We start from the raw sequence: 23,945 nt of genomic DNA, 5'->3' as shown, positions 1-23,945 counted from the left end.
ATTACCGCTTTTAGTCATTTATATCACAAGCCAGCCCAGGCTAGATTTTACCAAGCGGTTAGGGGGCATACCAGCTCGAATCTTTTATTTATTTATAGTGACAGTAACATATTTGGCACTCACACATTCCCCTGAAAACCTGATAACCCCAGTTATCTTGTGCTATAAGTGGTCCAGCTTTCACTGAGTTAGAAATGAGTGTTTGGAGGGGGAAGGAGATGAGGAACATTCCGATTTGCCAACAGTTCCCTAACGCAAGTATGTCTTCGGAGCAGCCTTGTCAGGTACCAAGGAAACCCATGAATTCACCACGGAAGCTGTCAGGACAGCTTACAGGTATCAAAGATGAAAATCCTGAGTTATTTCTGGAGAAAGTGATTGATGTTTCAAATAGCAGGTGACATTTTGATGGGCTCCAGACTTGCTGTGATAGGAGTTAATGAGGATAATGATGATGATAATGATACTTACATTATACCCTTCTTCCAAAGAACCCCTCGGTCATTTTATCTCATTCGCATAGAAAATGTCCCTTTGGAGTTGGGAGGGGAAGGTGCTATTCATCTGTTTCTCAGGAGAGAAAATAGAGAGTTAATTGTCCAGCTCTCGGGTTCCATTTTGGTGATGAGATGAGATGTGACAATGACAAATTAAATTTGGGGAGATTAAGTTTAGAAAAACACCAGTCTCAGTTCCTATTCACCCTAGACAAGGCTGTCATGTCAAGCTCCAGGATTATCACTTCCTGACCCAGAAGTCTCCAGGGGACACTAACAGAAGGTCGCATTCAGTCCCAGTGCCCACGGCCCTCGACACTCCCACCTACATGGTTTCACTGTACTCTTACAGTTGTCAAATCCACTGGCTCGCCTCTACCAAATGCTCTCAGCGCCCCATCTCCTTTCATAACCTTTATCACACTTGTTGTAACTTGTTTAATGTTTGCCTTCCTATTCGGATATAAATTCCAGGAAAGCAGGGCCAGGCACCACTGTCTTCCCAGGGCCTCGCCAGGTTAACTGGCGCGCAGTAGGTGCTTCTGAAGTGCACACTGTGCTCTCCCACCTTCGCGGCTTTGCTCATGCTGCTGCCAGGCCCCCATCTTGGCTCACTGAAGCCAGAGCTGACCTTTCAAGCCCAGATTAAACCCTGATTCCTCCGTCTGCTCTCCTCTACTTGGGAACCACCTCAGCACCGTTCTGTTTGGTTCTGACCTTACTTACCTTTTGTTGTGTCAGATCATCTGTGCACTGATGTTGTCTTCTGTCCCTGCCCCTCTCCGACTGTCAGCTCCCGAAAGACCAGAGCTGCACCCGGGAACCTGGCAGAGTGTGGGCACTTGTTAAACATGCACTCACTTGTCTAAAACTCTGTGGACCAGCATTCTGCATTCAGCAGATTCCCACTTCCAGAGTCTGCAGCTTGTGGTGAGGGGATTTTTCTCATTCTTACCTTCCTCCATTCTTCTGCAAGGCTGGGAGGAAGACCAGTCAGGGAACCCCTGCCAACTCTTCCTTTAAAAAGTGTCTCCCTTTGTCCTCTGAGGGCAGCACTGTACTCTGAGACTTGGGTGGAGGGTTCCATTTCCACTGGGGGGCCCAGGGCAGGCTTGCAAGGGTGGCTGTTAGCTTCACTGCCATACCACTGCCAGGGGAAATAATGGAGGACTAACCGATGCAACGTCAACCATGGTGGATTAAATCAATGGCCTCTCCGAGGAGCTTTAGTAGTGGTCCGTGCTTCTGGTGGGCTTTTGCATATACCCTTCAGTGATGATAAGAAGACTACAGATTGAGCTAACTCTAGGGGTGTATGAAAGCTTATAAACAGTATTTTTTTTTTAATTGAAGTACAGTCAGTTACAATGTGTCAATTTCTGGTGCACAGCATGATGTTTCCATCATACATATACATACATATGTTTGTTTTCATATTCTTCTTCATTATAGGTTTAAGCAGTGCATTTTTGATAGCTTAAAAGACCCCTGGCTCCTAGGAATGTGGGCATACCTAACATCTGTGATGGAACACTCTGTAAAATTAGACAGAGCCTCTGTGACAACCATATCATGGAATATTCAGGGCTGTTAAAATCGACGATGTAGATCTGTATTTCTCTGACGTGGGGAGATGGCCATGATATAATTGCTAAGTGAAGGAAGCAGGCTACAGAATAGCATATGATTATGTAAAATTAGTCCATGCTTATATCTGGACCTATTCCTAGACATGAGGATAGTCTTCAAAATGTTAACAGTGGCTATCTATCAGTGATAACATTTGGGGTAATTTTTTCCCTTTCCTTTTGTTTTTATGGTTTCTTTTTGATAGGTTTTGATTTTTATTTTTACAGCGAGCAGTTATGATTTTTACCATCAGAAAAAGAGAACAGTAAAGCTACCTTAGTTTGAAAAAAAAAAACCGTTGGAAATAAAAAGCCTCATTAGAAAAAAAATCTTCAAATTTCCTAAAAGTAAAGTAAATTTCCTGTAAAATAAACAAACAAAAACTAAACTCTTGCATGAGCAGAGGGAAAAATTGCTCAACTGTCTCCATAACCAAGATGATACTATAATGTGCTGAAGACAGGCGTGAAGGGAACAAGGATGCCCTTTTGAGGAGGGGTACGTGTGAAATCAAGATCTCCTGACCACGCATGGATAATATGCACACTTTGTAAGTGCTAGAAGTATGAAGAATCCTTGGATTATCATTTGAATACAGGCTTTTAATGACAGTTGACTTATAGGTACAGTATTTCTGATTCTATAGCTTAAAGAACAAGAGAAAAAATTTGCCATTTCTCTGCTAGCAAGGAAATGGTGACTTCATTCACCACAGCAGTTTCTGTTGCCAAAAAAGAGACATACGCTGTTGATCACAGTACAACTCACACTTTATTCCATCATGATTGGTATACTTGTAGGAACAGGACAGCAAGAGACTAAAATCAGTGCGGAACTTCTCTGGACTAAGAGGCCGTGGAAGGCATTACTGGTTTTGGCACGTGGAGTGGATAACCATACACTGGCTGCAACAAGATGGCTGGTAAGATAAAAATGCACGAATCTAACACCATGTGGAAATCATGTCTGTAGAATGTTAAAGCGTAACTAATTGCAAAGTCTAACATGCAACTCTATATAAGTCACATTGCTCATCTAGACTATTTCCCCCCTTCGAGATGAAGAGATGGCCTTAGTAATCTGTTCACTGTAGCTTAAAAGAGCAATCAATACGCAGTAGAGCGATCTGCCCGCTGATTTCTATAGCAATCCATCACAGCTGAAATCATGTTAAAGCATGTACTCTTTCTGTATTGTCCTTATTAAGTTGAATCTTACTGACCAACTAATTCCGACTCAAGTTTACGTATTTAAATACAATGTCTAATGTCTTTATAATGTCAAACAGTAGTTTCTGTTAGTTTATCCTTGTAAGTCACAACGGACAAGAGGGGAGCCTATGTAACGGGGTAACATCTTTTCTTCAAAGATCACATTATGCTGATGAGTACATCGAAGAAATACCACTACTCTGCTGCAGATATTTTAGGTTTTCACATGATCATATCACAGAGAGAGCCCAAAGAAGCCAGCCTTGTCGGTGACACAGCAGTGCAGAGTAAGAGTCTGCAGAAGAGGCACATAGATTCTAAGTGATTTCTTGAGACACAGGGAAGGAAAGATAGAAAGAAGGAAAGGAAAGGAAGAGTGAAAAAACAGCCTTCTGTAGAACAAGTTGTTCAAAAGGGAAGTCTACTCATTTGCAACTAACTAAACATAATAGAGAACAGTTCTTTAACTGAGAATGAGTGCAATCAAGATATTGAAAAGTATGTGCCTAAAGACGGCCATTAAGCCTAAAATACAGTTCTCCTGTGGTTGTTTTTGAGATGCTGAACTCTCACAGGGAGGATTTCTGCTTCTGCCAGCATAGGGCAGAATTTAACCCAAAAGGGCAGCCATAACTGCGGAGGACATTTTTTCTTTATTAACTTGGGCGTGTGGGCAACAGTCATTCTCTCTCTGGCATAAACATACTATTCCCTATTCTCCCATGGTGAGAGGGTTGGAACTATGAGAGTGACCAAGGTATGTCTCAGTCATAGGGCGCATAAAATTAGATGTCTGCATGTGATATGAATTTTAAAGTCAAGCAAAAAGAAAGAGAAGGAGGAGAAGGAATTTCTTCAAATTCTGACATAAAATCATCAAACAAATAGAAAAGATAGTGGTTAAGGACGTCTTGGTTTGCTCAGAGGTTGATCACTTCCATATGCTTGGGGGGAGATGAAATGAGTGAAGGTGTTCTCTCTTGGTCACCAAACATAAGGAAGGTTTGATTACAAACACGTAGGTGAGCAGAGCAAGACTGCAAGTAACATTTCTTAATCTCCCTGATTCTTCATCTTAAACAACAAGCCATAGGCAACACAGGAAAGGTGGAGATGATTGGGAAGTTTGATAACATGCCTGGATCAGTCACCATTCCTTGGGAAGTGCCATGTCCCTGGCCAGCTAAAAGGCTGATTCTTTCAGGTTTAGAAGACAGCCACCTCTCCCTTCTCTGCGGTATTGTTCTTTGTTAAGAGATTTGTGTCAATTTAAGGTTGTGTAATTTGATGACTAGAAAGGAAAGAAGTTTTAATTGAATTCCACTGTAAAGATTCATGGATATTTCAGAGAATTGTCCATTGTCTGCGGTTGGTTTCAAGCACCAAGCCTATCACTTCCTGAACGGGCAGGACACCAATAGTCATTTTTAGATGCGATGTCTTGCTTGAAAGAAATAACTGTGTAGATCAGGAAACTTGCAGAAGGTAGAAAGGTGGACGTAGGGTGAGTCACAATGAGGGGAAATGGAAGTGAGTTGAAAGAAAAAAATAAAGACTATTCCCCAAGGTCTGTGTATGGCCAGTAATGAAGCAAACATTCATGGAATGTGACTTAAAGACTCTCTGAAGTGTTGTGCTCATGGGGTGTTTCCCAGTTTCCGGATCTACAGTCCCCCAGCAACCATCCGGTGCTGAATTCACCTTCTTAGGTATGGTGCCTGACTGCTTGTGCAGTTTCCATCCCTGGGGCGAACCCCCTCAAGATGAGCCTCTGTGCAATTAGTTCTCCCATCAACGGCCGTTCTGAGTTTAGTCATGGTTCTGCTGAGGGGTCTGTTTGACTCTCTGGGGTAGGGTGGTGGTGGTGGCAGAAGATGTAGCCAGGAGGCCGAGAAGACTGATGGCAGGCAGGGTCGACCTGCGGGAAGGTATGCGGAAGGCAAGACCCCAGATTCTACCCAAGGTCAAGGTGACTGTGAGAGATGTGGGATGTGGGAAAGTTTCAGACTTCAGAAGAAAAAAAGAGGGAAAAGGGGAGGGTCCATGGACCAGGGAATTTCACAGGAACCAAAGATGATTAGTGGTCTGCAGAAAATCACCCCCAGCTTATCTGACTGATCAAGAAGACATTCTTCAGCGTTTACTATTATTAATCCCATTTCAGTTATTCAGTAGCTCCAGATTTTCTAGATTGCTTAATTCATTTAGCAAATCCACAGTTTAGGTACCACCGCGAGGGGAGTGGGGGGTGGGGGAGGTGCAGAACGAAGCAATCAAACTAGAATTGTGAACCAGAGTTAGTAGCACAGTGGCCTAGGAGATTGTCAATGAGAACGATAGGAGTGGGTACAGTTATCGGCCTTATGAGTGCAGGATTGCCGGCTACCAGGGAGGGGCAGCGGCTCAGGAGTCTGCCTTCTTGTTAATAAAAATCGAGCAGCAGGTAAGCAGCCCGTCCACCTTTTCCAGTTCAGAATTGCTCACGGGGATCAGCATATGGTCCTTCAGCTTTTCATAAACCTACAGAAGGAATCAAGGAAAAGGAGAGAAGGATTGATATTCCTGCCTCTGTCTGCCCTGCCCCTGCCGCGCCCCAGCCCCGCCCCCAGCCCCGTCCCCGCCCCGCCCCCTCCACCTGGGGTCCAGGAGAATTTTTTGGCTCGTGAGTTTAGGCTTTTCACCCATTCAACCCCAAGATATGCATGTAATCGAGACCACACACATGCCCACAGCGATACCCATAGATCCAGCAGTCTTGGTTAACCGCTAGTTCTAAGCTTTAACCTCAAAGCCAAAGATGTGTCAGAAATGTGGTCATTTCTAGAAATGCCTTGGCTCTGCAGTTGTCATTGCTAGATTGATACGTGAAAGCCGGTGGCCGTGTTTTCAGTCTGAGTATTACTCTCTCTCCACACTTTAAAACCCTCCCAGCTCTACTTTCATGTTTCTCTCCTTAACACCACCACTGGAAAAACTTGACAAAATATAATTGAAATGAAGAATTTCAGGTCAAACTGCTTTTAAATGGCAGGTGTGAATTTTACAGCACCTTTTGACACTGATAAAAAAGAAAGCATGTGTCAAACCTTCAAATTAACAGTCCACAGATTTTTCTCTGATGATAAAACAAAGCACATTTTTTTTTTTGAAAAAACAAAATGACTTGAAAACATACTGCCTACAAATAATTTACCACGCTTCTGCAGGATGTACTTTGTTCCTGAAAATCCAAGACAGGGGTTAATTAAGAGTGCTGGCACCACATGTAGTTGGGTTCCAGCCCCAGGTCTGTCAACCTGCTGCTTCAAGTGTGCGTTCGGTCAAGTGACCGTCCCCTTGGGATTACGTGTAAGACTGGAATAATTGCACCCTGCTAGGGCTGCTGTCGGGAGTGAGTAAGACAATGCATGGGGCGTGCCTGGCGCAGGAGAAGCCCTCAGTAAACAGGGATGCTGCGGTTTCTGGTGATAGACCCAGGGCGGAACTCCAGAAGCAGTTGTTGATCATCTGCTTATCAGATGCCTGATGTGGATGAGGAGCCATGAACAATCCAGAGCTGCGTTTCTCCAAGTGAGTGCTGTGACCCGGGTGCTTACTAGTGTCGGGGTCCAGGAACCTGTGTTTTTAACAACGCCGATGCACATTAAAGTATGAGACCCACTATTTATCTGAGAGCTGGTGAAGCCCCAGGCTGGGGTCAGGAGCCCTATATTTTCTTCCGGTTCTGAGTTTCAGCCACGTAAATGCAAATAAATTATTTATTTATCCCCATCCCTTCCCTCTTTTTATCTGCTAAGGGGGAACCTGATTATGAGGGTAAACCTAGTAATTATACAGTACTGCATATTTGAAAGGGGGCATGGGGGGAGGGTATAGCTCAGTGGTGGGGTGCATCCTTAGCATTCATGAGGTCCTGGGTTCAATCCCCAGTACCTCCATTAAAAAAAGTAACTAAAAAAAAAAAAAACTTAATTTCCTACCTGCCCCCCCCAAACCAAACAAAATTATTTTTTAAAAGGTGGTATAAAATATTTTCTAAAAATTTTAAAGCTTAAGATGTTAAAAAAAAAATCAATGGCTACTAAAAGCCTCCTCTGTAATGCTTAGTAAAAATATCCTGTTCCTCTTGGCAGAGATGAAGATGCTGAAATGCCTGAAAAAGATGGACACTTGAAGGATTTACGGCTGAGCACTCTTCTATCTGCTTGGTATGATTAAATTGAAATGACTAAAGTGTACAAATGAGACTGGCAGGGTGCTCTGAAAGACCGGGGAGATTTTCTCAGACCTGGAAAGAATTCCATATCCAGGGGCAATTCCCTTGTTGGAACACAAATACAGGGTTACTCAGAGGGACCAGTTGACCAGTTGGCTGATTCCAAGTGTGCTCTATTTCTGTTTTTTCTTGCTCTATCCTTTTAATCCTTTGCTGCCCAGGATGGGCAGCCCCTGCTTTTTGCAGCCCTGACAGTGAGCACCCACCTCTTTGGCTCATTCATTCTTCTCTGCCTTAAGAAATAAATGACCCTCTGATGAGGGGCAGCTTAGCTTTGTCAGAAAACAATGACACAGTTGACCACCTAATTGTAGGTCTCCATGCCTAATGAGCATGTGAGTGGGAGGAAGTACTTTATATCAGAGCTGGAGCACAGTCTTGGAAGATCCAAGCATTTATTTGAAAAGCTCTGAACACCAGGCATGATCATCTCAATTATTGTGCATGCATTAGTGACCAATGGAAGAAGTCCCTGTTGTCACTCCATCATGGAAAAAGTCCCTAGGCAGCAAGGCTGCCAGGGAGGCCTGCCCAGCCGCTGTGGTAGGAAGGACGGCTTTTTACCTTTGCACTTTCTGGATACTCTTCTGGGGTTCGGTGCAGCAAGACGTGGCCTTTGCTGGGGATATTTAGGTATATACAGTTTGCGGCCGTGTCGTCAGGCACAGTGAGTTTGTCGTAGCGGTGGTCACTCATCTGTTGCATGATCTAGAAAGAGACACAAAGCAGGCCTGAGCAGAGCATCTCCCACACCTGCAGACTGGAGGGCAGTGTGGTGGGACACAGCTTGCAGTCCGGACCTAAGAATGTTCCTCGGGGTTGAACGTCCCGTCTGTTACCTCCAGTCACTTAGAACCAGGAGAGGAAAACCAGATGTAGCTGTGAGTCTCTGGGAGAATTGTAAGGGCTCTTCTTGCTCTTTTAAAAGTATGTGTTTGTCTCTAAATTTTTAGAGGTTTTAAAACTATTGTTTTTTTTTTTTTCCAGGGTTTGTTCATAAGATCTACCAGAAAGACATACAGACAAGAGGCCCAGCTGGGCTTTTCATGATATCCTTGGCTGAGGAAACAGGGCTGCTCTGGTCTATAGGGGAAGAGGACCCAGGGCAGTAATCAGAATGGTCAGTTATCTGATTTAGCAAGAACTGCACACACACACACACACAAACAGAATTTCCTTTTCTAGGTCCATTTAAATTGAATTCACTTGTCTGTTGGCAAGTGCTGCCCTTAGGACAATGTGCATAAAAATCACCTGGGGAGAACATTAAAATCATATTCCAAGGCCCCATCCCCAGGGATTCTGGTTTGTCAGATTTAAAGTGAGGCATAGAAATTTGTATTCTAAAGCCCTCCAGGTAATTCTGAGGCAGATGGTCCCTGGATCACACTTGGAGAAAAACTGACTTAGCAAGTCTGTGCATCAAATGAATGGTTTATTACCATCTTAGTATAAAATAACGTAAGACAAAAAGGAAATGTGCACAAAATTTAAAATATTAATACCTCATCCTCATCCTTTCAACCAATCAAAATACTGCCCCCCCCCCCCAAAATACCACCCTGACACACACACAACAAAAATATCCAAACACCAAAAAGGAAAACAAGTATGATCTGGGACTCACTCATGTAGACGCTTTCCATTCTTTATCATTATCAATGTGTTTTAAGGAATCTGCCCACATGTCATGCCATGACAAGTGTACAACAAGCTCTTTTCCATTGTCTGGTTCCAATCTACCTTTCCAACTAGGTCTTCCTTCACCCCTCAGTATCTGTGTGGAAATGAGCCTCATATTACTGGACCCCAGAATTAGGTCACCTGCCCACCCAGTCATGGCGGCACCAGCACAGGGCAAGGAAGAGCAGAAGAGGCTGCTTGCTCCCCGTAGAAACTTCACCCCCGAGAGGATGTGAGGAGTACAGACGGTAAGCCCTCCCTGACACGCCAATCGGGGAAGCCGCTCACTTCTCCTAGTGGGGAATGTGTCAGGGGCCGACAGAGACCAGGAGTGATCTGATAATGGAATATCCTTCACATAGAAAGAAATGTCAGGAATGGGGAGAAGCTTAAGCACTGCATCAAAGGCTGAGAGACACAGGAAAACAGGACATAAATCTAGTTTTTGAAGATGTCACAGCCTGAGGGAGGAGACTGTCGGACAAACAGACGATTATATTATAAGAAGAATAAGCAGAGGATCATGCTAAACATTTTACATCTGTTATTCAATCCCCAACTTCCCGTTTTACAGATGAGGAACCTGGACCGAGTGAGGTCAGATAGCGTGCCCAAGGTTTCACACACAGATCTGTGCCTCCCAGAACCTTCTCTCTTAACTGTCTCACTTCGCTCTCTTTCGTGACCTCCAGAGCTGCAGCAAAACCTCTCTCTCCTACAAACCGCCGTCACATCTGCTTTTTCACACTCATTTGGTGCTTTTTATTTATTCGCTCATGGAATCATTCGTTTTCTTTCCGTATGTAATCCTATCATGAAATGGTGCAGTTTGGACTGGACTGGATATCTCTCTTGTACTTTTTACTTTAAATTGCTCCCTGAGGGGACAGACCCATGAGGTGGAGGACCTGGCAGCAGAGTGGGTTCTTCCTTACAGCCCAGAGTGCCAAGCCTTAGATCTGTTCAATCCACAGACAATTCAGAAGTGAGACACTCCTAAGATGAACTATTTGAAACAAATTAACAACATATTCAACTTAGCCTTCTTTATAAAATGAATATGCCCCAAAATAATATGAAGAGGTTTATTTAAAAGGAAAAAAAAAAATCCAGATCCAAGTAGTTCTCTTCTATTTTGAATTGACATTTAATCTTATTTTATGCACTTTCTTTTGTTTGCTTCCAAAACACAATAATTAAGACCATAAACTCTGGAGCAAGACCTGGTTTGAGTCTCTGCTCTATCCTTCATGACCTATAACAAATTCAAGCTAAAAAAATTTTTTTTGACTTCTTGGTTTCCTCATCTATAAAATGGGGTCTTTCATATACTTACCATGAAAATTAAATGAAGATATTGACTGTAATAAGGCACTGTAACAAGCCCTTAATTAGCTACTAGTATTTTATGACAGCATGACCAGACAAAGAGGATTCAGGTTTCCAGTCTGCAGCCCCGCTTACTATTCTGGCAAGCTTTGACCTTTAGCCTCACTCTTCAGGTGGGCTGTTTTGAGGGAAAGAAATCACCTATGGCTCTTCGTACAAGGTGAGCTGAGAGAGAAGGATGCACAGCACGGCCCCACCTCACAGGCCTGCCCCTGCCTTCAGGGGTCCCACCGGCAGCCCCGGCAAATCCCCAGCCCTCAGCCTGACTCACGCGCGTCCGGCGGTGGCCATGAAGCAGACACACGGAATGTCCTGCATTCCAGAGGAAGTGTTACCCAGGACCGTTACCAGTGCTGACTTCTTGTTTACCCGTGAAGGAACCCACGGAACTCTCTAAGGCGGTGCCAACCTCAGAAAGGGCCCAGTTTCTTCGGGGTGACGGAGACAGTGCCTCCTCGCCGGGCAGTGTGCTTTATTCACACGTGCTCCTTCCCGCCCCCCACCCTCACCTGCAAAAGTGAACAACCCCCCCCCACACACACACCCCCAGTTCCTATGTGTTGTTCTCCAGTTAATGGCATTTATTTGAAATTCTAATTGCTGTTTTTCCTCACACTTTAATGTTTCTCTTTTCCGGGCCTTATATTTATAATTTACAGCTTCTGGCGGGAGCATTCCTAAAATTACTGACACCGGGGCCAGCAAGCAACTTAGCATTGTTAGAGGATAGTTTCATTTTTTTATTACTGTAAGGAAAGGAATTATAATATCCTTAGTGGGGAAATAATTTAATGCTGGGAATACATGAAGTAATTTACTGATAAGTTCTATTGAAAGATAGTCTTAAAATAAATGTCTTAACAAAACCACCAAAGCCACCTTAGGAGAAGTTTTTCAATTAATTTATGAAGGCCCCATGGTTATCATTTTAAGACAGGTTAAAAAATGTGCCAAAAAATGACTTTTAATAATAGAACAGACCCCATTTGGAGCAGTGAGTGGTTCTGCTTAACTGTGGAAAGAAAAAATACAAAAGCTCTGTCAGGCACAGTCTTTCTAAATTAAAAGGATTTAGGAAGCAGTAACTATAGATAATAAACAAAAAATATATTTTTTTTCATGAAAAAGCTAAAGGTTCTTATTCTAAACACAACGAATTTCTGTCTTTTGGGACAAAGAACAGGTTTTTCTTTTCTTGACAGTGATTGATTGTTTTTCTTTCTGTTGTATGTTGTTATTGTTTGAATAAGACAGCTCGCATTTATTTATAGCTGGGTTCAGGAGATGCATGTATAAACACAATGCAGGATGCTTGGCATCCAGAAGGGAACACAGGAAAAGGTTCAGGACACTCTATGTCTATAGCATCTTTCGCCTGTTGTGTGGGAACGGGCACCACGAGGATGTGAGGATGTGAGGATGTGCTCTTGGCCAGCCTGGCAGGGCTTCACCTCAAAGAGCTCAGGCTCCGCAGGGTGGAATCAAGGCGAGAGGTGAGGCGGAGGAACAGGTTTTGTTTCCGCTTTGTGGATGCACAGAAGCCTTTGTTAAAAGATGAGCATCATTTCAAACATCCTGAGAATGTGGCTGCTCGGCTAAGTTCTATGATTCAATACTTTTTTCCTAAAAAAGGGTGGAGGAGGTGTATTGCTCCAGAGCTTTGAGTAAAGTGTTCTTTTAACCCCAGGGGCTGTACTTCCCGCTTCTCGTGCGCTGGGAGCCAGAACGGAAAGGAGAGAGCACCTAAACCGCTAGAAGTGCCCGGGAGGCCCCGGACTCCGGATAACACCCAGGACTTCTACAGGGCTTCGGGGGAAGATCTGAGAGGTCCCATTGCTGCTCTCAATGCCTTTCCTGACTTTGGCCATTTTCCAAAAAAGTTATTCCACTTTGTGTAAAAGCGAGTAATTATTATCAGGACTGGATACAATGGGTGTTCGGTCCAATTCAACTGTCCTCCTGGAGCGCCCCCTTCCGGCCGGGCGCGGTGGCGGCGGGAGCTGGGAACCGGGACATGCAAAGGGACGTTGGTCCCGGGTTCTGCCTTCAGGGGATCATAATCTATAATTTAAGGCAGCACAAGCATGTGAAGGGTAAGCTAGCAGTAACAGAAAGTCAGCCTCATTCCTACCACAGTCACCTCCTTAACGAAGAAGACACGCAATCGTGAGAGGAAGCGGCTCTTGAGCATCATCCTGGCCTCCACACGTTTGTGGCCTGTTACACAGCTGCTGGTTTGCAGGAACCGCCTCGCTCCCCAGAGGGAAGCTGTCACAAATAGTGGGAAATCTCTGGCTTTCAGCCCAAGGGAATTTGCATGGCTAGCTGCATTAACAACCAAGCATTTCCGGCAGTTACCAACATTTCTGGGAATTTTCTGATCCAAAAGTTTGGAAGGCAGCTTCATTCTCCCACTTGTTACTCATGGTGTCTTTGCACTACATCATTTTGAAAAAATTCCCAGGCTATGTTGTTTCACAGAACAATGTAGGGTGCATTGGTCAAATACTGAAGCAAAGTTGTATAAAGGTATTTAAAGATGTTTCAGAAATAGAGCACATTTTTGGCTTGCTCGTAATTGATCTTCCTATGAAATGTACATATGTGTTCATCTCAACATCTGAAAACTGAGCCAACTCAATAAAGCAACTTATTATAGACTCTATTGATACACGCTATATGATGCATGAGCACACTTTTCATTGCTCCTGGATATCTAAAATCATTCATACATTTATTTATCCACCCATCCATCAAGAGTTTATTGAGAGTCTGACAATACACCAGGCATCAAGTCTTGGCAGTCCTTTTAAGGCTGAGTCAATATGGCTATGAGTAACATTCTGCAATTGATATCATGTTTTCATTTTTTAAACAGTCTTTCCATGGATCAGCTCAAAATGAACATATCCTGAGAGAGGTTGTCTTTTAAACAAACTCTCTGAATGGATGGGCTGTATGGATCCTGAACATGGGGTTACATGGTTCTTTTTAGTTAAATCTGGGCAAACTTTCATTGCCAAATACTCCTTTCCAAGCTAGCTGACATTTCCTCTACAAACTGTCTCTCATAATCAGAGCTGCTGCTTTTGCTCAGATCTTATGGCTCACGTGAACACGTGGAGGAAAGGTTTCTTCTGTTATTCAAACTACAACCGCAAGTCACACGAACCATTTCTGGATGGGATCCTCAAAAACAGTGGTTTCTGTGGAAGGCTGGGAAAACGCTCCCCCCCCCCCCCCCCCCCGCTTACAGGACCACCCTGAGCTCTGTGGAAGGCTGGGAAGCAGGGTGTGGGCAGAAGGAACAAGGGGTGCTTCTCTGGATGAGTCAGAGCCCTGATTTGTTTTTGACGTCAGGGGTGGAGAGGAAAGAAAATAAGACCAAAGTACCCCTTCCAAAATGCAAAGTCTGGGATCCTACCTCTCCTTCTTACTCCTGCTATTCCCTAAGACTAGCTCTGCAGCAGAAGCATATCTCCCACAGTCTTATTCTTACGTCTTAAATGTAAGTACAACAGACAGCTGCCTACCTGGCTACTGAGGTCACGCCCTGGCTAAGCTTCTCCAGATGCCTGCACCATAAATCAGCACCTGAAATCTCATAATCACAAATTCACTCCCTTGGGTATTGGGAGCTCTGTGATCTTTCAGTTTCCCTTGGGTCATTCAGTTACGAGAAACTATGGGAACGTTCATTGAATGATCTTCTATTTATGGATGGTTCATCTCTTTTCACTCACTTCTTTAACAATTCATTCTACAGGCGAGAAAGCCAAGGTTCAGATAAATTCAGTAATTTGTCCAAGGTTAAGGTTAAGACAGGATTCAGGTCCAGGAGAGTCAGCATCCAAAAGCCCATCTTTTTCCTGTCACACTAACTACCACCTTGCCAATATCCTTTGAAAGACTAGACTCAGAGCTGACTAACTGACAGCTTGTGGGCTAATTTTTCCTGTAGATACAATTTGTTTGACATGCACATATTTTTTAAAAGTTTGCATTTAAATGCATTTTAGACAGAGAAGTCTGGCCCCTGAAGTCATCTGAGTTTGCTTCTTGCCTACATAGTAGCAAACACAGTGCTAGCTATTCTGTTTTTTAAGTAGATGGAAGAAGAGCAGAGCCTTTGGGAATGGAAAGAGACAGTGGGTGAAGAGGCACTACCACCTCTAGTGCAGCAGAGGGGCAGGCTCCAAGGTGAGAGATGAGAAATGGCCAAACACGCACACTTTGCAATGATGCCCGGAACAAGCCCTGTTCACTCAGATCCCACCACTGGTGGATTAACGCTTAGTCTCCGTATGAGCAAATGATTCCTTTGGTTATCTCATCAGTAGGTCATGCATTTAAACATTTTTTTTTTTTTTGCAATAATTATGATTACTTTGCTTTGAGACATTTAAAATCCTCTGCCCAATCTGATTGTGAAAGGGTTGCCTGGGGTTAGGGAAGAGTCTGTGCACAAGAAAAAGTATTGCTTTTTTTTTTTTTTCTGAAACAGTGAAGAAAATCATTACTGAGACCTCCAATTATATTGCTCTACCTAACTGTACCTTTTAGCCTGGGTGACTAAGAAGAGTCTTTAGCACACGTTCAGTGCCCTGAGGTCTCCAGCTCCAGGCAGTAATGTGCTGGTAAATGAGGGTGGGGGAAATAGATGCATAATATACTCTCTTAAGTTTATTACAAATTTTACTGACATAAAGGGTGGTAGCATATAATTTATAAGTAATAAAATTTTCAATACTCTTGACTGTAAATTTCATATTGCCAACTGATTCTCATAGAATGCTTTTGTTGATTTTTGCAAAACTTGTACATCCGAGGTCAGCCTAACAGTTGTAACTGACAAATCAGTGAAGTTCCAAAATGGCTGTTGGGTGAGTTCTCTGTTTACACTAATGAGTAAGACAAGTGAAACAATGAAGACATATATTGGAACTTGACTTGTTACAATGATGTGAGTGGCTTCTTTCCTGGTATGTACAGCAGTTTTTGAATACCGGGAAACTATTTCCTCATTTTCCCCTCAATGTAATGGCTACACACACGACACACTTTTAAGTTTTATCTGCATGATTACAAATATTCCTATCACTTATTTATGTCTAGACAATCAATAAAATGATGAATCAAGCCCTGTTTTGTAGCACTTGCTGATTTCTGTGGTACAGTCATTCTCACCGCGGCCGATTTCAAGTTGCCAGTGTGACATTACTGAATGTGGAGCTGGGAAGGGGTGTGTGCTGGCGCACCATCGTAACACCACCACCAGACACATAACCAGATGTAATTAACTGTGAGAGCACCGCTAGTGGTAAATGTAGTAACTTAATTAGGGAGTGATGAGTTCTAAATATTTACCACGTTTTGTTTTTTTAATAAAATTTATTCAATCATAAGTTTGTGGAATTTGACTTTTAAGAATGAGTGTATTTAACAATCAGCTGCTGAAATTCTCTAAAATGTTAACAGTTGGCCCTGCTAAGCTGGGAGGAGCTGGCTCCTGCAAACCACTGCCCTACACAGACTTCATGGTCTTAACGAGACTTGGTTCCTGAATTTCAGCGTAAGTTGGCCTTTCATAGAAAGTGACTTTAAGTCACCCTCCACCCTCTTTGTTAGTGCTGTGGATAACTATAGTTGTAAAATTTGGCTCACGTACGTTTTGCTTTCATGTAGGCAGACAATATTTGGGGATGGGCCTTCAATGAGCTTATGAAATACACTAATGGTATAAGATATCATGAATACTTAAAAGGAAAGATAGCAAATTGGATTTGCTAAATAGGAGCCTAAATTCAGGGAAACTCAAATATACAAGAGAAGATGATTGGGTTTCCCTTTTCACACTGAATGACTGGAAGCTTAAAGTCTGATTGTCCTATGTGTAGAGAGGAAATGAGAATTCACGGTCAGCATTCTTAAACTTGGCTCCAATTTAAATCATTGTTTCCCCTTTGACATCATCTTTCCCTTTCATTTCCAGCTATGCTATTTTGCTATGTACTTCATGCATCTTTGTAAGCCACTTTTACGAAATGAGGTGAGGTGATTACCTAATTTCAAACAGTTCTTCTGAAAGCACATTTTTAAATTATAAATCAAAATACAAATTATAAACAATACAAAACACAAGTTTCTTGTAAAAGTTTCAAATATGGAAAGTTAAAAGTTCTACTGGACTTAATGCAACTGTATACCTTTGTCGAAACCCACCTAATTGTACACTTAAAGCTTGTAAATCTTATTTTACAGAAAGACATTGCAATAAAGCTGATTGAAAAAAAGCTGAAGTTCTTTCTCCCCTGCTATGCTATCTTTCTCTTTTCTCCCTTTTCTCAAGTGTGATGTGGCTCCTTCAGATCATTGTTACACATGTACATACTCAAAACAAAACCTGTTCATCTCCTGCTGAATTTGTCAGTGAAGGAGCCTGAACACCCTAATTTCTGGGGGCCCCAAAGTCCTTTTCTCTCAAAGGCTGCTAACAAAAGCCCCTGAAGGCTTTGCATTCGTGAAGGCAATTTCTGTGATGGTTTTACAGTGATTACATTTTTGCCCATATATACTAAGTAGTTCTGATGCCTGTAAACAATGTTACACAAAAAATCTAATAAATCTTGTGACTGTATATCTTTACTGAATTCCCTACTACTGAAGAACACTCTTGCTGTCATGACCTACTTGATCTTCAGGAGTTATCCTGTTGCTAAATGCATCAAGGATAAGCGTTTTAACAGTGATATGCTCAGAAACTGAAATTTCTGTGAAACGGGGCTGACAAATCTCCTTCATGTTTTAGGATGGAGCTTCTTAGCCTCAACACTACTGACATTTCAGGCTGGATCATCCCTCTGTGTGAGGGCTGGCCGGTGCACTGCAGGCTGTTTAGCAGCGTCCCTGGCCAGCGACCACCACATGCCAGCAGCATCCACTCCCCGACCCCTGACATTTTGACAAAAATATCTCCAGACAATGCTAGATGCTCTCATTGGGGGCAAAGTTGCCTTTGGTTGAGAACCACTGCTTTTAGGAGAAAGCTGTCTATTCATACTTTAAAAGAAGAGAGGATACTTACAGGAGACAGGGGGAAAAATAGCCAGAAAAAGAAAGAGAGAGAGAAATCAAACTTCCAAGTCAGTGTACCCTTTACTCTTCTATTCTTCCTCTGAATTAAGAAGATCCCTGAAAGGACACGGATTGGTGTTTAAGCAAACAGCTGTGGTCCCCACATGTCTTGTGTAAGAAATCCCCAACCCCTTGCAAATGACAACCAAACCACGGCTGAGGACGAAGGCAGGCACCCCTACCTTGCCGTCTCTTGTGTGGGGAGCTACCTGGGCTCTCTGCATTTCAGGTTTTACAGTTCTGAAACGGGGAGGAGAAATCATGGTTTCTGTGTGGATTTAGCCTTTGTTAGTGTCAGACAGTGAATGTTGATAAGGTACCCTGAGCACCTGGGGAAAATGATGTCATTTTATAGAAAACCAACAACTGTAAGTTGTAATAGCAACAGCTCGGCAGAAACGTGGGCATTCTCAAGCCCTCTTCCCTTTAACAGAGGCTCAGAGAGAGGAAAGATTAAGTGGCTTCCCGAAAAGCACACAAAGGTAGTGAAGTGCAGACTAGCGCCCAGGCCTCATGCCTCAGTCCGTGACTCAGTTCTAATGGCTTGGTTTGGTGGAGAGAATTGAAGTGGAACCAAGAGGAGCAATGTCAACTCCTCCCCTGCCCTCTCCTCCACTCCCAGTTAAGGGGTCTCTCTTCCCCTCCAGATCGAGTTAGCTTGCCTTGTACCTCTATTTCTTGATTTGTGGAATGTCCTAGGCCAGTGGTTCTCAGCCTCAGCTACATCTTAGAATCATCTGGCAGAGCTTTTAAAAAATATATTGATTTCTGGGCCCCAACCATAGAGATTTTTTATTTACTCGGTCTGGAGTGGGGAAAAACATCAGTATTTCTTTTTAAATGCTCTCCAGGGGACTCTCATATGTACACAGGATTGAGAACGACTATTCTGTGCCTTTTCTATAATTTCTACCAATTTAGGGGGTAGAGGGTGGGAGAGGAAAGAAGGCAGCTTATATTCTCATGTTATCTCTGGCCCCAGTTTCCATTGAATTATATCCCTTGGGAGACACAATTATTTTACAGGTGCTGGCCCTCTTTTCAACATAGGAAGGACCTCAATCTTTCTTTGATTGCCTAAAAAAAACCCTATTCACATAAGGTAATAGAGTTTTCTCAAGTTTGGCAGGTTAGAGCATTGCAGTGATATAAACACTTAAAATCGAATGCCAAACGCTGACGTTCTGCGAAGACTTGACAACCCTGCCTAGCAGTTCAGACCGCTCACCTTTCCTCTCCTCTTTCCCTGTCTCCACACTCCCATTGCTTCTAATGAAGAACACTTTCACTTCCTCTTTCGCTGTATTGTTCCCTGCTGACCCCAAGCCTTCAAGGCTTTCACCTTTCACCCCAAAGAATTAATGTATTTTCCAAAACAAAGGAGGCAATTCTCTCCCTAAGAGGAATTCAGGGTTTAGCGCACCCATGGTGGGCCCTGGGGCTGCCTCCCACACACCTCTCCTCTGCTTTCTTACCAACCGCCCCGTTTTCATTGCATCTCCACACCTCCCCGTGAGCCCACACGACCTGGGGGAAGCTAATTCCACCTCGGGCTCCAGCACTGAGGCTCTAGGCCCAAGTTTCCTTTCCTGGTTCACAGTACCCATGTCTCAGTAAAATTTCCACGGCGTCTCGAGGCCAAGAAAAGAAAAATCAAACAGATACCAAACCAACCAACCAACCAAACAAAATAAAACCCCACAAACCTAACATTTTTGTTTATTAAGCAGTTGGGTCCAAACAACTTGCTAGTGTAATTGTGTGTGATATTTGACAGGTGTGTCCATGTTCTTTTTGAAAATATAAAATTTCTGCCACAGCACCTGTGTGAGTTTGCGGCGGTGCCCAACATGCCTTGATGAGGTCAGGACACTGCAGCTCCAGTGTAATTCATCCCCTGGTTATGTCAGTGGTTCAAGGACGGGCAGATGACTAATGAGGATGGCCATGATCCGAAAGAAGCTCCCTTACTTTTCTGAGAGGACTGATGTCCCCCGCCCTGAATGTGGGTGAGCAGGCAGGCAGCCAGAAGCTACTGGCAACAACTGTGCTCCCCTGAGGAGGAGCCAGCTTTACAATCAAGCTCGTCTGTGGGAGGTGAAGAGAGACACAAGAATCTGCTTCTTTGAAGGCATCACTGAGCAGGCCCAGCAAACCTATGCTAAAGTCTTTGTTACTTCAGAGCCACACGGACCAATAACTCTCCTTTGTTGTTTCGGCCAGCTTGTACTAGGTTTTCTGTTAATGGCTAGTGAAGACAACAACTTTTATCACTGAGAACTAAATTTGTCTGTAACGGAAAAACCTGCTCCCTCAAAACAACTTAAAAAAGTTTATTTCTCTCCCACATAAAAGGAGTTTTGAGGTTGTAGTGTAGCGTGGTGACTTAAAAGCCACCGTGGGTTGAGGTTCCGTCTGTCTTTTTGTTCTGTCATATAGCCCTTGTCCTCATGGTGTAAAATGGCTGTTTGTGCTCCAGCCATCACATCCTTTTATCAAAAAGCAAGATTCAGGAAGGAGAGAAGGGTGCAGTTCCTCCCTTTCAAATCCAGGCTTCCTGGATCTCATACCAACACCTCTGCTTTCATCTCATTGGGCAATACTTAGTCTCACTGTTATACGCAGGACAAAGAAAGCTGAGAAATGTGGACTTTATCCCAAGTGGCAATGGGCTCATTTAAAACTCAAGGTTCAATTAATAAGAAGGGAGGGTGGTATGGAAGTTGGAGGGGGCAACCAGCTGACTGTCATCAACTGATTCAGAGAGTAATATTTTTTTACATCCCCACTGTATGTATTTTGACCTCCATCCCTTTAGGCTACTGTTCGGACTGAATTGAGTCAGGGCATCCAAGTCATCCCAGGAGAACAGATGATTATTAGAAGCTTCTGGAGAGGCACAGTCACATCACTGGCCCTCTGTGCAGGGCTTGACCTGGGGCAGGCGCTCAGCACATGTTCGTTAAATGTCGAATGAATGAAAGATCTTTAGGCAGCGCATTTCAGCATTTCAGTAACTCTTAAAATCCTCCTAAAGCTCCTGATGCAACTTCTTACAAGACACACTCAGACCTCAACCTTGAGTGAAGAGCCTGGGAGAGCTGCCCGTCGGTGCGTGTGCCGCGTCCTCCTGGGCCTGTCAGTACTTGTCACCGAATCTTCGGCTTCCATCAGCTGTGGGTGCTCTCCAGGGGCCCTTCTCAAATTCTCACTAATAAGTTCAGGGACAGCACCACACAAACTTCCTATCCAAGGAGAGATCTGGCTTTCCCTCCTCCTTCCACTATTTCTACAAGAAGATTTTAGTATCATGTTTGTTTCCAAGCCACAGGACTTTAGACCTGCAGAATTTTCTATTCAAGTCTAAGAGCCTGGGTGCTTAATGAGGATTAGGGCAATAAGCACTCACTGCAGGCGCCCCATATTTTAACCTTCAAATGTTATCAACAGAGAAAGACATTAGATGGGATACATGATATCATTTATCCTGTAAGCATTTCCTCCTAAAAAGACACAGCACTTTAAAGAAAAGTTAGCTGTTCACAGGCTTTTGTACTGCACTAATCTAGTGAAGTTCTGCATGGTTTTCTATCACATGAAAGCTATTTCTCTGAAGTGCAGGTAATTTTATTCAATATGATACTACTTTGAATGATATTAGGCGGCATTTTCTGTCCAAAGACATAGCAATTTACTTTTGCCATGAATTCCGCTCCCCTCTCCAAATGCTAATGTAGGACCTGATGGCTGGTGAATTCCAGACGGAGGCCGTGCTTCTCACCGTGCGGTCTAGGGACTACCTGCATCTGAATCATGCAGTGGTGCCTGGGTTTCATGCCAGTCTTGCTAAGTCAGAATTTCTTGTGGCAAACCCCAGAAATGCACTGTGCATTTCAAATGTGCACTCTGTGTGATTCCTGGGGACACAAAAGTTTGAAAACCTGTTACTTAGACTTTCTGAATTAAATTAACATGATCCTCACACCTAAATGGTATTATTACCACCGTTGATATTACAACTACTAGTAGCCAGTCTATACTGAGTTCTTATCACTGGCCAGGGTGAGGATGGAAAAAGAAATGAATGATTAGAAAATGTGCACAGAATGTAATAAATTCAACACCTTTCCAACATCAATTTAGCTTCTAATTGTTTTTTTTTTTTAACTCTGTATCAAGAGTCACCTCTGGATATGTGGTCATAGCTTTGAACTTGGTCCTACTTCAGAGAGAGATAAAAGGGAATGGCTTGTTGTAACCAATCTTCAAGGCTTTTTACATCTGTACACAGATGGTCTGAGTAATACTGGGTCTCAACTACAGCATCCAGTGACTATTACATGAAGAACAGATTTAGAAAGATTCTTAGCGATGGCCTGACTAACGTGACATTTTGAAAGATGAAAACAAGGAGGAACGGTTAAGTAACTATTAAAAGTGGGGTAATACTGCTGGAATGGTTTTGCAGGAAGGTGGCGGCAAATTTACTTTTGTTTCTCTTGCGTGTCGTTATTTCCAACGAGGGTCCAAGTCCCTGTACTGTACCCGGTAGTGCAGATGTTTTCCCTCAAAGCTGGAGAATAATTTGGGGTTAAAATGTCACTTCTAATTTAGTGTCTACGTTTTACCATATGCTTTATTAGCCTTCAGCCAAGCAATAGGATACTCACAACACTGAAGGCATTCAATCCATGTGATGTCCACGGAGAAACAGTAACCCAAAACTCAGCCATCCTCTCTCCAGCTCAACTGACACATTTCCTAATCCCCTCAGCATCAAGGGTACTGGTGTTGGCCTGGTGACAGTGTCACATAGGTCATGCTGTGATGTACAATTTCAGCCCATGAGGCAGAAATCATCCTGAGTTTTTTTTTTTGTGGTCTTTTGCCAACTTGATTCAGCCAGGAAACAATAGGACACGGCTGGAGATGGAGGGTGTGCAAATGTTAAAGTGATTTTTTTTCATGTGCTTTGAGAGTGAATAGATAATAAAAAAAATAATGGAAAAGGGTAGAGGACAGAGATTCCAAATTCAGATGAGCCGCTGGCTGCTGCCAGTGGAAAGCGAAATGGAACCCAACCCCGATAGTGTCCTGCAAGCGCTCAGACGCCGGCTGTCCACCGGAGCCGCCGTCAGCTGCATGTGTCTGAGTATCCGCTCAGTTCTCAGAATGTGAATCTAGGTCATTGAGATCCAGCAGCACAGTCTGCCCACCAATTTCCTATGGTTCGTTCCTGCGAATTTATGGTGACAGGGAAAGTTTGAACTCTTTTCTGACAGTTCCACCAAAGGCACCCCATCTGGTAGTCAAGTCTGAAGCAATTTCGTTGATCATTGAGCCCCTAGGGCCTAGCACAGCGCCCGGTACAGGACAGGAGGTCTATAAATGTCTGTCCAAGTGTTGACCTAATCCTTTTCCCTCCCCTGCCCTTTCAAGTCCATCGGTTATAACGTTCTGTTACTTCTCTAAATAGAACTCACCCCCCTGCATGGCCCTCTCCATTGTCATGGCTGGGTCCCTAGTCCAGACCCTCTTCTCCTTTACTTCTGGACTATGTGATGGTACCTAATTTTTTTTTTTAATTTAAGTGTAGTCAGCTTACAATGTGGTGCTAATTTCTGGTGTACAGCAGAGTGATTCTGTTATACATATATACATTCCTTTTCATATTCCTTTTCATTACAGGTTACCACAAGATATTGAGTACAGTTCCCTGAGCTTGCTATCTATCTGTTTTATATACAGCAGTTAGTATCTGCAGTACTTTTATCATTCCTAATCTTCTTCCTGTTGAATCACTCCAGGAGTAACAGCAGGTGGGTCTTTCTGACATAACCACCCTTTACACCTTTGTTAAAACCTGTGAATGGCGCCCCACAGCCTGCAGACAAGAACTCCCCAGTTCCTTTACTTTCAGATCAGCCCCAACTTACTTCTTAGACCTGAACTCTTCCTTTCCCTGCACACATCCCCGTTCTCGCCCCGGTCTGTTGATTACAAACTAGGTTTCCCCCAGGTGTCCCATTCGTAGTGACCCCGCCTCCTTTGTGCCAGCTGCGACCTACTGTTCACTCAGGTCCCCCGGGATCCCTTCTTCCTGGGACCTCCTGTCTCCTCTCCTCG

At 43.5% G+C, this 23,945-nt stretch overlaps 1 protein-coding gene across 2 annotated transcripts in view; it reads right to left on the bottom strand.

Annotated features, from left to right (window-relative positions):
* Positions 1–2,878: 2,878 nt before the first annotated feature.
* The window catches only part of DDAH1 (dimethylarginine dimethylaminohydrolase 1), a 133,267-nt gene continuing 112,200 nt past the window's right edge, over positions 2,879–23,945 (bottom strand). For both annotated transcript variants that reach the window (XM_064493381.1, XM_031465510.2), the window contains exons 5-6: positions 8,178–8,321; positions 2,879–5,857 (exon numbers count right to left, since the gene is read on the bottom strand). In XM_064493381.1, coding sequence (XP_064349451.1) covers positions 5,741–5,857; positions 8,178–8,321 — 261 coding nt within the window. In that variant the 3' untranslated portion in view covers positions 2,879–5,740. The remainder of the gene's footprint in view (positions 5,858–8,177; positions 8,322–23,945) is intronic.

This window comes from Camelus dromedarius, chromosome 14 (assembly GCF_036321535.1).
Source record: "Camelus dromedarius isolate mCamDro1 chromosome 14, mCamDro1.pat, whole genome shotgun sequence".
NCBI lineage: Eukaryota > Metazoa > Chordata > Mammalia > Artiodactyla > Camelidae > Camelus > Camelus dromedarius.
Note: the sequence above shows the minus strand (reverse complement) of the source record. Positions and strands in the feature narration are given on the sequence as shown.